General features: G+C 37.6%; 1 protein-coding gene across 1 annotated transcript in view; it reads right to left on the minus strand.

Moving 5' to 3' along the window:
• Positions 1-11337: 11337 nt before the first annotated feature.
• Positions 11338-12450, minus strand: part of LOC110020126 — a gene marked incomplete in the record, with an annotated part of 15285 nt that continues 14172 nt past the window's right edge. Inside the window, 1 exon segment of the mRNA XM_020718116.1 lies at positions 11338-11873. Within this exon segment, the coding sequence (XP_020573775.1) occupies positions 11489-11873 (385 nt within the window).

Here is a 12450-nt window from a genome sequence, read left to right on the forward strand (position 1 = left end):
CATTGAACCTCTCGATCCCAGATGTCATCACTTCATCTCCGCCCATCATTCTTCTTTAGATTCGAACCCAAAGATCTAATATCAATTGTTATGAAAAATGATGACATTAAAGCAAAACATGGAACGAGAAAAATTGCACGCAGAAAAATACCAGAGTGACATACAGATTTACGTGGTTTGACAAATTTGCCTACGTCCACAAAGTTGTATAGGATTTTGTTTCTTCGATAAATTACACCGTCGAACGCCTCAACATTTATAAGAAAACCTCTATTTTCTTCTCTCCCTTACTCTCTCTCTCTCTTCCTCTCTTACTCTCTTAGAGGACTTAACTTGGCTTAGCCTGGCTTATGACAAACCATAAGAGACTATTTATAGAAAATTGGAGAGCGGTAGGTGAGCGGTATGTGGGAAGATAGGTGAGCGGTAGGTAAGATTCTTAGTTAGAAAGCTAATTAAATTGCGGTGGACCGAGCCTCCACATTACCCAACAGCTACCGCATCTAATATATATTCCTTTAAATGAGGAGTTCATGGAAGAAAAAAATATAGTTAGGGCTACGGACTCCCAAAGAGAGGAGAGAAAGAGGAGGGAGAGAGAGTGGGGGATCCTCTCTCTCCTCAGTTGGGTAGCCATGACACTTAATATTTCTTGTCGTCTCTCAATAGCATCGACCCTTCATTAGGAGAATAAAATGAGGATTTATATTTCCATTCGTATCACAATATTCTCAAGTATTTACGTATCTAATATCAAATTCATTATATCCACTTACAAAATATTCTTATATTCAAATTATGTTAAAATTTATACGCTAAAGCTAATTCCATTCAACATCACCAGGAGTAGACGACATTTAATTATGGCATTTACTTTGAGTAAATAGCAGTTGACTCGAAAGAAGCTATGTAATATGAAGGATCAAACTTCCCTTTATAAGACTCTAAGGTAGGAATTTGAAATTTTTTCAGTGCGTGAGCTTCTGAATTTTCTCTTAAGAAAGGCCTTTCTGAAACCACATGTCTTTTGTTTCTTTTTCTTTCTCCTTCATCAATGGAGAAAGGCTTTCGTTTCTTTGATAGTTTTTCTTCCGTATCATCAGTCAATGAATCTGATAAGGATCTTTTTCTTCTTCTAGGTTCTTCTATTGAATATGATCTGGACTCCTGGTCAGAGTAATTCTCCTCACAATGATGTGCTTGCACTTGTTGAGCTTGCACAATTTCTCTAAGACAAGTTGGCCTCTCTGGTGATAGGATTCTTTGTTGTTGTATCTCAGCTTGAGGTACTCCTTGCTACTTTGTCTATGGAGGTAACACTCTTGGGTGTTGTTCCTCTATCACTCTTTGAGGATTCTGGCTTACTACAATATTCCTTCTATCTGGTTGTTGTTCACGAGCCACTGACCTGGAAGATCCAGTAGGAGTTCTCATTCCAGGATGCTTCATGTAAGTCTTGCACCTCCTTCATCTTCGATTCTCATTTCTTCCACTTGTTGGTGCACATATTTCCTAGTGACATCCATCTTTCTTTCCTATAGTATTGAAATGATGCAAAAAAGGATCTTGTTTTAAAGATTTGAGTATGATATCCACGCTCATCGAACCTTTCAATATGTTGAGTCCTTTTTGGGACGTAGGATCCCGTATTATTTTTGATACCACACAATCCGATATAAAATCATGAAATCCTCCTATGCGAGGAGGAAAAAATAGAAAGAGAGTCCCCAAAGAGCCCAAAGCGGATGGTAAAAAAGACCCTATCATTGCTCCCGATAGGCCCCCATCAAAAAAAAAATCTTGAAATCCTCCCGTGCAAGAAGGGACAAACAGAAAGAGGGAGCGATTCAAAACGACAAAATAATGTCATTTATGCGATCGAACTTCGGTGAACGCTCGAGAGACCCTCGTCCACTTCATTCGAGTGAACACACACGGCACATTCGGATGAACAGGCTGGAAGTTAAACACGCACTCAAACGAAACTTTATCCCTTGTTGCCGCTTCGAAAAGCTAAGTACCAATTTTAAGTCTCTTGAAAGCGAGATAAGGAGCACGGGAAAAGAAGCCCAAAAAAAAAGGGCATTTACATGCATAGCACCCAATTCCTATATATTTACACATCTAACACTTAAAATTTTATATTTTACATCTATGCCCACCAAATCTTTCCTATATAGCAACTCGATGTCAGTGATGTGATGAGTGTTCATTGTCTCGATCAGCGGATTCTAAAAAATTGTCGAATTTATTTATTATTGATCATACGCAACTTTCAGTTGGATCATAACACTTCGAACGATCAAACTCGATGTGATTATTTTGGTGAGCAGATCCGTTCGGAAAAAAATAAAAAGAAGAGTGATCGATTTTAATCTGATCGGATGATCGGCAGTCCGATTCTTCAAGTAAGAATTTCTGTCTCATTTAAATATACAATAATCAATAGCCAAATGCTCACAATATAAAAAAAAGGGCTTCTCCCCATCAAGCTTTTCCAAGATCTAAACAACTCAAAATATCTTCCTCCACCTCCCAAACTCTCTTAATGTTCACCATCATTTAAAATTCCTCCCTAACGTCAAATATTATCTAGCCTATTGTCAACAGATTACATCCACTGAATTGCTCAGCATCAATTATTGTATTTTTCATGTAGTCCAATTCCATCCTGGTGTGCAGCCCCACTTTTAAATATAAGGTTAATTTTGCCATCAACAGACCAAATTGAGAAAATAACATTTGAGAGTGATCACCCAACTAATTAAGGGCCCGCATCAAGGATACCTTTAATCCATGCAGGCTTTGGCTACACTGCATTTGACACAATGCCTAGTGACCTCTCTTTTGCAGCTTCACTCGACACAGATCATTTAGGCTCGGTTTGAAGAGGATTCACATTAAGCGAAGCTCCCTTAAACACGACGTTTGCGGAATCGAAGCAAGGGTGGGCAATTCAAAACGGCCAAATAATGTCATTTTTGCGAATGAACTTCGGCGAATGCTCAAGAAACGCGCTTCCACTTCGTTTGAGTAAACACACAGGATGAACAAGTTGAAAGTTAAATGCGAACTCAAGTAAAACCTTGTCCCTTTGAGTAACTGCTTTGGCAGTTTTCATAGCATTTGTGGAGGACCAATTTAAAGTCTCGTGAAAGCGAGATAAGTAGCACGGGAAAATAAGCCAAAAGAGCGGACATTTACATGCATAGCACCCAATTTTTGTATATTTACACAACAAGACACTTAAAATTTTATTTCTTACATTAATGCCCTCGAAATCTTTCATATGCATCAAAATTATCATGATTTTGAATTTAAAAAAGTGAATTATGACATTTATTGCATACATATGATGACAAATGTGAACATCAAAATCAAGATGTTTAATATGTAAATATATAGGAATTAAGTGGTATGTACGTAAATCTTCCATAAGAAAAAGCAGGAAAAAGCGTGAAGTGGAAAGTAACAACAAAGGAGAGCTCACATGCACGTACATTGATTGGGTTCAAGAGATATAATGTAAATGTATTATTATTTTTATTTTAATAAAAAAGATCTTTTTTTTTTCTGTGATTTATTTTAAGATGAAGATAATATAAATTTTAATTAAATATTCATATATTTTTGATATGTCATCAGTAATTTTAATTGTTTGGCATGAATCTTGAGTTTTGTCGTGAATCTCGAGGTAAGTTTTAAACTAAAAAATATGTGATCTCAAATTAAAAAACCATATAGAACTTTGATTTCAACAAACTTACAGTTAAATTGACTGGCTCGACTAGATGGACTCAATGACGTCAAAATTGGCCTAATTCGAGTCAAATCAAGTCTGCTTCAAGCTATTAAATTGCGTTTTCAAGCTTTTGGTGCCTAATTAGAAAATCAATAGATTTAAAATCTGACGAGCATATAGTCAAATAGAGCGTCTCAATAAGACGAATTCAACGAACACAAGATCACTCAATTCTGACATTGTAAAACCCTTAAATGTCAATAAAATGCTATCCAGTTGTGGGAATCTCTCTTGGGCGTTTGATGAATCCTATCTTTATTTACAGGGGAGGTACTGTCATACACTATAAACAAAGCCCTACCCCTTTCATGAGAGGAGCCATGGAGAGGGACCTGGAGCTTGATGTAGATTTGAAGGATAAGAGATGGAGCCAATTTTCAATATTGTTCTGAACCGAAGACCTGAAGACCCGAAGAACACTTATTCCTCCTACATCTGTCGACCACCACTCGTTGACCATTATCGATCACCCCCTACACATCGCCATTGGTGAACCTTGTAGGGTAACAAAGTATAGCATAACAACACATTCTGAATAAGATGCACGACATGATTCAAAAATGGTGCAATGACATGCCCTAAAGACGATGCAACGGCAGGACCCAATGATGGTGCAACGTCGTACCCCCAAAGACTTTGCAACGATGCACTCGAAGATGGTATAATGATTCACATAAAAAACGGTATAATGATGTACTTCGAATAATGTAATGATGCATCCCAAAAATGGTGTAGCAGTGCACCCCAAAAATAATGTAACTCTCTACAATAACTTTTTACAACCGTTGTACTCAAAATGCAACGATAATCTTAGAAATTTTGAAGTTCTCTCCTCACAACTCTCATTATGGCTTATGACAAATGTGGTTCATTGCAATTGTAGCCCTTTACTATTGACTTGATAACTAACTTACTCTACTAAAGCCCCTCACTACTGGTTGTGTTACTAAATACGACCTACATGGCTCACAGCCCATGCACCTCTTATCTTTGGCCTTTGTGTCCTACAAAAGTTAATGCAACTTACCACTACAACCTACATAACCAACTATGACGTACATGACTCACAGTTCATGCAGCTCCCAACTCCATCCTTGATAGCCTACATAAGTTATTAATGCTCATCACTACTACCTATGTGATTAACTACTACATTCGTGGTCACAACTCGTACTACTTCCAACTTCAGTCTCTAGGCCCACAAATGTTGTTTCAGCACACCACTACAGCTTATGCGACCAACTATGGCCTATGTAGTTTGCAAACATACAGTTCCCAACTCCAGCCTCAATGATCAATAGATATTATTGTGACTCACCACTACGGCTTATGTGATCCACAGATCACGCAACTCCCTCTTACAGCCACTGTAGCCGACCAATGCTCTTGAAGCTACCACCCATGGCCTATAAGGCCAACTACTGTCATGGATTTCATTTATGGCCTCTACAACATTCACGACAGAATACTATCTCTACAACAACTAACTACAAACTTCACAACCCGTTACAACTATCATTGCTAAAATATTATTATACATTAACTTTGGAATTTCATCTTCACTATTTCAAGAGAAGAGTGGGCATACATACTTATAATTACTTTGTGGATTACATTGATTGGGCTAAACCCTGTGTTTTTTCTTTTTTCTTTTTAGTATTTTGCACATAAAAATCATGGTGTATCCTCCCCTAATTTTCTTTTATATATGTGTGTATTGAATCTCATACTATAGTGTCACACTAATTTATTACTCCCCAATTGAGGATCTTCTAGCATGCATTAGTTTGATATCGTCTATGGGAATGAAGTTATGTTCAACAAAATCTTGAAGTCTGGGTTGTTGAGCCCTTGCTTCGTTACATTCTTCAATGTGGGGGCCAACCTCAGCTACAATCTCGACAGAATCTCGACATGTCATTCATATTAATCTTGTAGGCACGTGTATGGTGAGATAGTCATCTCATATTTTATTTGGACATTATGTCATTGAGAACCACTTTTGGTGGGTAGTTTTTTGTTATGACATTGATGTATCCATCACAGATCTTGAAAGATTTTTGTCTAAATGATTAGATGCATCATTTGAAGAATATTATAATACTTAAAGAGGTATAAATATTTCCTTGAAATGGATCTTATTATTATGATAAGAAAAATGTTTAAGATTAATGAGTCTGTTGACCATAGATTTTTCCCCTACCTTATGGGTGTAAAGTTTATTTTATTATGAGTTCTGTGATTCCAACAAGAGTAATCCCTCTTAGTTAATAAGATTCCAGAAGTTAAACTCTTGATTAAATTATGGGCTTATATCATTCAAGATTTCAAGTTTGAAATCTTTCAAATGAAAAGATTTAAAATTTTAAGAGAATTTCAAATGAGAGAGTTTTGGGGTTTGAATAAAGTGTTTTGGAATTCAAAAGGTTAAGACTTGCATTGTAATGATGATGTGTCTTGAAAAGACCTAGGAAAAGAATTAATTGATGGCTGCAAAATCTCCGTAAAGTGGGTGACCACTTCATGTAAATAGAAAGTGGTTTGCAAGAGTACCGCGTATCGTTCCTAAGGGAAAATGAGTTAAGAAAAATTTAGAATCAATAAATCTATAGTTTACTAGCTATCTCACCAAGTTTAGTGTAATCAAAAAAATTGAAGAGGAAAATTTTAAATTTAGCAAAGCTAGTAGAAAAGGGAAGTGAAGGAAAGCATGAGTTAAACTTCTTAGGTTTCTTCAAGATGGTTGAGGATTGTGCCTTTATGATTCAAATGCAATACTTGATTATATTTTTCTATTCGTTTCTCCTATGTGATTGTTGTCAACTAGGGATGATTTTTCTTCTAAGCCTAAGCCTAGGTTAGAAGATGATTTGGAACACCACAACGTTAAGATTTTCTTAAACTTAAGGTGTTTACCAGTATTTCTCAACTCCCTTTTCCCTGTTGCAAAGCCTAAATTAAAATGTCTATTCTAATAGAATTTTATGGTTAACTCAATCGTTCCACTACGCAACGGGCATAAGTCATAAATCACGATAAGTTTTAACGTCTTAACTGGCCAGGTTCCAAGTAAACGAATGTCAAAGGGTTAAAGAAAAATATTAAAATAAAAAAATTTATCCACAAATCACAGAGGCATGAAAAAGAAGTTTAGTTACTCATATTTGGAAGAAAAACCACATGTGAATTTATGGAAAACAAAGCTGAAAGCAACATTTTTATTAAATAAAAGCATGACTCAATGATTTGTGAAACTTCTCTCTTGCAAAATGTAGCAAAAAAAAAATTCTCTCATACAACATCTCAAGATAGCTATGAAAATTTAAAAAAAAAATAGACATGAAGAAATCTACTTGTTTGTTCTCCCGAGAAGAAGAACAACAGGAAACTCTCAAGCTCTCTCTAACCTTAGCCTCCATTGTCTGAAAATTCTCCAAACTCCCCTCGAAATTGAGCCCTAATGTTCTTTTATATGACTCATTTAAATTTTGTCCCGATCGAACAACATGAACTCAAAAATTTGTTTCCATAAGCAACAAGATACATCGACATGGCTACGCCTGAAGGGCGGCGAGGCCGCTCCTCAAGGCGATCCGTATCACTTTTGAACTAGTGTGGCCACGTTGGTTCTATGGTGTGACCTAACTACACAGCTGGCATGGGCACGCCAAAAGTAGGTGTGGTAATGCTAGGCTGGAAAATTCCCCAATTTTGTCATTTTGCTCTGATTTACATGTTAATCCTCCTAGAACCTGCAAAAAACATATCCAACTTTCCAAAAGCATAAAATCATGATATAAAAAGAATAATTTGCATGAATTAGAGCATAAAAAACATGTAAAATTGACACATGTCAATCCCCTCAAACATACTCATTACTTGCCTTCAAGTACTCCTTATGACTTAGCTCATATTTCCAAAAATAGGTTGCCTTTATTTTATGAAAATCTTAGTCTTTTAATAGTGATAAATAAAATATTTATTAAGGTTTCCATATCTAAGTAAAGATTTTCTTGGATAATATAACCTTATACCCTTCATGATTTGCCTCATGCTAAATATAATCACTCTTTATTACTTAGATTGGTGAGACTAAAATTCCCTTACTTCTTCAAGGATAATTAAACACTAAATTTTTGTTACAACAATAGGTTTTCCCTTAATTCTACACGAACTTATAACGTTTCTAAAATCTTAATAAAAGTATAACCGTTCAACATAGGGAAGAAGCTAAAAAACCATGTTTTTATATGGTCATGCTTAACCTCAAGCTTCTTCTTCATGCCTTTTTTCTTACTTTATTTTCCTTCAGTTCATTTCGAATATACATTTTCTTCTTTTCTTTCTTCTTTTTTTAGGACCGACATCAGACCCCCTTTCAACACCTCTTGGACATCTTGCAGATCGCCTGGTAAGGTCCCCGGCTTGCTGCGCGCCGAGCCACTCCTACAGGCGAGTGGCAATCTCCCAGTTGCAAGATGTAGAATTGACCAAGTACTTTTTAAGCTAGTCCTTGAATTTATTCTAAATGTTGAGCAAGCAAAGTTTTCACCCAGGCGAAAACATGGCAAACCCTCTCTAGTCAACCTTGAATGAAAAGTAGTGAATGAAGGTGTCAATCAACCAAGGGATGCTGAAAAGACGTCAACGAAAGTCGTGATAGTCGTGGTGGAGTGGAAGAACTTGGGTCGGAATGACCCCATCTTGAGTGAAGACACTCCTGAGCTCGAACCATAAGGGCAACCAAAGACCGAACTTAAATTGATCCTGGTAGAACACTGGATCAGGGCCCACATCATTCGCCGGGTGCTCTGTTACGAACATGCTGCAGATGGTGATATGGTCACCCAACACGTAATGCTCATGAAGACTCTTCATGTCCTGGTTCTTCAAAGAAGAAGGATTGGTGTCCATCACGATGCCAAAGAGAAGCAGAGAATACTTTGGAGCCATTGCAGTCGAACCAAAAGAACGGATGAAAATGGAGGAAAAGAAATCAGAAGGCTCAAAGAACAAAGTACAAAAGTGGAATAGGGAGAACCCTAAACCTATTTATAAGACGACTGTGTAAACCGAAAAGTCGCATAAAGAAAAGCATGGCACTAATTGTCATTTCAAATTCCTCTAAATATTACCTTATTACAAATATCATTATTGTAGGTTTTGAGACAAAATGTTTACTAAATGTGTCCTCCGTGGCTTCAGACGAGGTATACACCTTCTTAAGCAACCTATGGAAGACCGACTCTCCATCAAGCTTAATGTGCTCCATCTGGTCGGACCTCATTATGGAATTGACTTAGAACTACTGAACCGCAGATGAAACTCATCTTAACTTGGATGTTGTTCAAAGAACCTAGCGGCGATGCAGCCTCTCCCCCCGGCTGAGCGATGGTAGCTGACTGCTGTTGAAAGGCGACCTCTAGACTTTCACAACGAGCCATCCATCCCTGCAAGACAAGTCCACAGGGTTTTTCGTTGTCTGGTATAGAGCCTATACCATCTTCTGCACTCGACATGCTACAAACCCAGGGGGTCTCTGGTACATAGGCCAATCCTGCTGTGAGCTTCCGTACGCGTTGGTAGATAGGAAAGAGGGGATGACCAAATCAAGGGACTCAGCGACAACGACAGGAATCAAGTCAAACACATCACTTGGCGGCCAGTTGTGCTCGACATCCTCCGCTCTGATCGACACAACTGCGTTTAAAAGGAAGGTTAAAGTTACTATGCTAAAAAAGTCAAAAAAGAAATTTCTTACATACCCATGAGCTCTCCAACTCTGATTCAATCAAGGGATGACCTTCCTCTCCCGTTGTGGTGCCTCCTTTCTTTTCCCTTGACGGCAGCGGCAAAGGGACAACCACCACCTCTGGCCTCGGGCTACAGTGATCATATACAGCTTTTCCCTGGACAAGGGCAACGGATAAACCATAGTCCTGACCTCGCTCGGGCCAGAACAGACAGGTTTCTAAAGCCTCTTTGGCGACCTTCTTTCGAACCCCTTAGAAGAAGCAACCTAGTCGACCGACTCGAGGCCGACCGTCTCTCGCTTTTTTTCTTTCCTGCCACCTTTTTTTTTGGTATAAATGTTGAAGCAGGTAGATAACCCGCCAAGACCAGTAGGTTCATGTCAACCGTCTTTTTGCTTGTGCCACCTAACAAGAGGCCTATTCAGCAACTCGAAAAATGTTGGCAAAAGATGAACCCAACTTCTGGCCTTATTTCTAACACATAGGGACAAAAATGAAGGAACAACTAATCATTAAGTTTTCTTGATTTCTATGACAAGATTAAAATAATAATTTCCCTATTTTTATCCAACTATCGCCACCAAAGTGCAGGAAAATTCGAGGAACTAATATGTATACACTAGAACTACAGGCACAAATCTCAAAGAGAATGAACGACCAAAAATAAAAAGCTTCCCCAAAGGGTTAAAAATCAACCGACAAGTCGCCGCCATGCAGGTGAAGTCGTCTCTAAATGCGGGACAGGTTAAAGCTCTGAAGATGGTCCCTCGCCCAATTGCGACAGAAACCGCCAAGGTAAGGCATAATTCATCATAACAACAAGTCTCATCGGATACCTCACACAGGAAGTGACAAGATCGGCCTAGGATCTTGCAAATAGGGGTATTCGGCTGAGGCGACGAACTGACCAGGTAGACAAGACATAGGTCTCATAAGACTTTAGTCAAAGTAACAAATGAGTCACAGTTCACCCGACAAACACAAATCGACTCATCAAACGACTAATTGTCAAACAAAAGTGCTGGCAGAAACCTCCTAATTGTGATTGGGTGTAAGACCAACTCTTGTCGCGGCTGACGAGATTGTCGTTCAACTGAATGCCTCAGTCAATCAAACACAAGGCATGATCGCCACCCAATCAATCACCTCACTCGACCGCATTCTAGAGAATCGGCCAACCAATTACCACCTTATCAAAATCCAAATTGTAATACAGCTGGAATAAAATTCATACAATTTATTAAAACATTAATCATATTAACAATGTTTTGCATAATTGTTTCATCTTTTATGTACTTTTACTAAATGCATTCTTATAAATAAGAGAAAAAAGGACGACCAAAGGGGTAGGCCATTTGGACTCCCCCGATTCCCCCACATTAACTCGATTCAATTTGTTCTCTCATTTGCTCGACTCTTAACTCTCAAGGCGTGTTCGTAAAAGACAATTCGAGATCCAACACCTCCTCAACTTCTTTTTTACAAATGTGACAGTAAAAAATTATTTAAAAATTTAAAAAATTCATGTCATAATTTTTCGATAAATTTTACACTAACCGTCAACTAACTAACGCAACCGTCCACTGCTCACACCTGAGGAGTGTTAAGAAAATAAATAAATCAATCAATCAATAAATATTCATATATTCAAATACATTTTATTTTTAATGAAAACAAATAAAAAAAACAAAACACAACTAATCCTTAAAATTTCAAGGTAATGTTGCAACTTGCAAAATACATTAGAATTTGAAAATGAGACTCACATAGATAAATCTCATCCAAGCCATGATGCAATCATAAAGAAATGCTTCCTAGAAACAAGAAAGAATTTTAATAAGACCTTTAAAATATCCAAAGAAACAACAGAACACAAGAAACAACTCTTCTCTACAGTAATGCACAAACATCACCAGACTTTTTCACATCCTCATCAGTTCTTTTCCGTCATCGGACCTTGTCCCTCATAAAACATTTGTTGCTTGTTATACATACGATGCCGCCTCTCTCGAGTATAGATGACCCAGAAAACGGTGGACAGCATCACCGCAGCGGAGACGAGCGTGAGGCCAGCAAATACCCAGTTTGTGTACTTTCTAAGACTAGGACAGTTGTTCTGGTTTATGGAGCTAAACGTCTGTCTGGCAAATGTGCAGTCCTCCAGCTGAACAAGGAAAGGAGCATAGTGGTATAAAGCATAACCCACACTCACTGCAGCATTCATCTGATCATACAGAGTTGGGGTGACACGGCCTACAGTTCTACATATCTCAATCCCATTCACGAGGCTGACATTGCACTCATAGTTCCTCCACACCTGCATTCAGAAGTATGTTTTAGTTACCTCCTCCATGGATATAAGTTCTTATGATATTTGTATGGAGAAATATAATGTTATTTCCTCTGTTTACTAATCAAGTTTTAAGCTTCTGGAAACAGGAAGGTAAGTAGTAAGTAGCTCATATGACATTTCTTAGCTTACCAATAGTTATGACAAGGTTTCAACTGTAAAAAAAAAAAAAACTTTCGAGATTTTATATATTTACACATCTAGTATATAATTTTTTATACGCATAATTACATACAGAGCATCCGAAAAATTGTTTTCTACAAAATTTAGCATCGAGGTGATATTTTCGAACTAACGAACTGATGTATTTATTGGTGTCACGATCAAATCACTAAGAGTTTAAATAAAAAGAAAAATATGGACTAGGGTTTTATCATGAATTTTGATATTTGAGTGAGAATTTGAAAAATAGACGAAAGAGGGTGCTATTGCAATGTTTGGGGTACTACCTTAATGTCTAACTGTCGCAAAAATATACAGTTTAGAGAAGTTGCCGTTAGTGACAATTTGTCATTTAAAGGATATTATACTCTCTCTCTCTCTCT

The sequence above is a fragment of the Phalaenopsis equestris genome, unplaced genomic scaffold (genome assembly GCF_001263595.1).
Source record: "Phalaenopsis equestris unplaced genomic scaffold, ASM126359v1 Scaffold000092, whole genome shotgun sequence".
In the NCBI taxonomy this organism is placed as follows: Eukaryota; Viridiplantae; Streptophyta; class Magnoliopsida; order Asparagales; family Orchidaceae; genus Phalaenopsis; species Phalaenopsis equestris.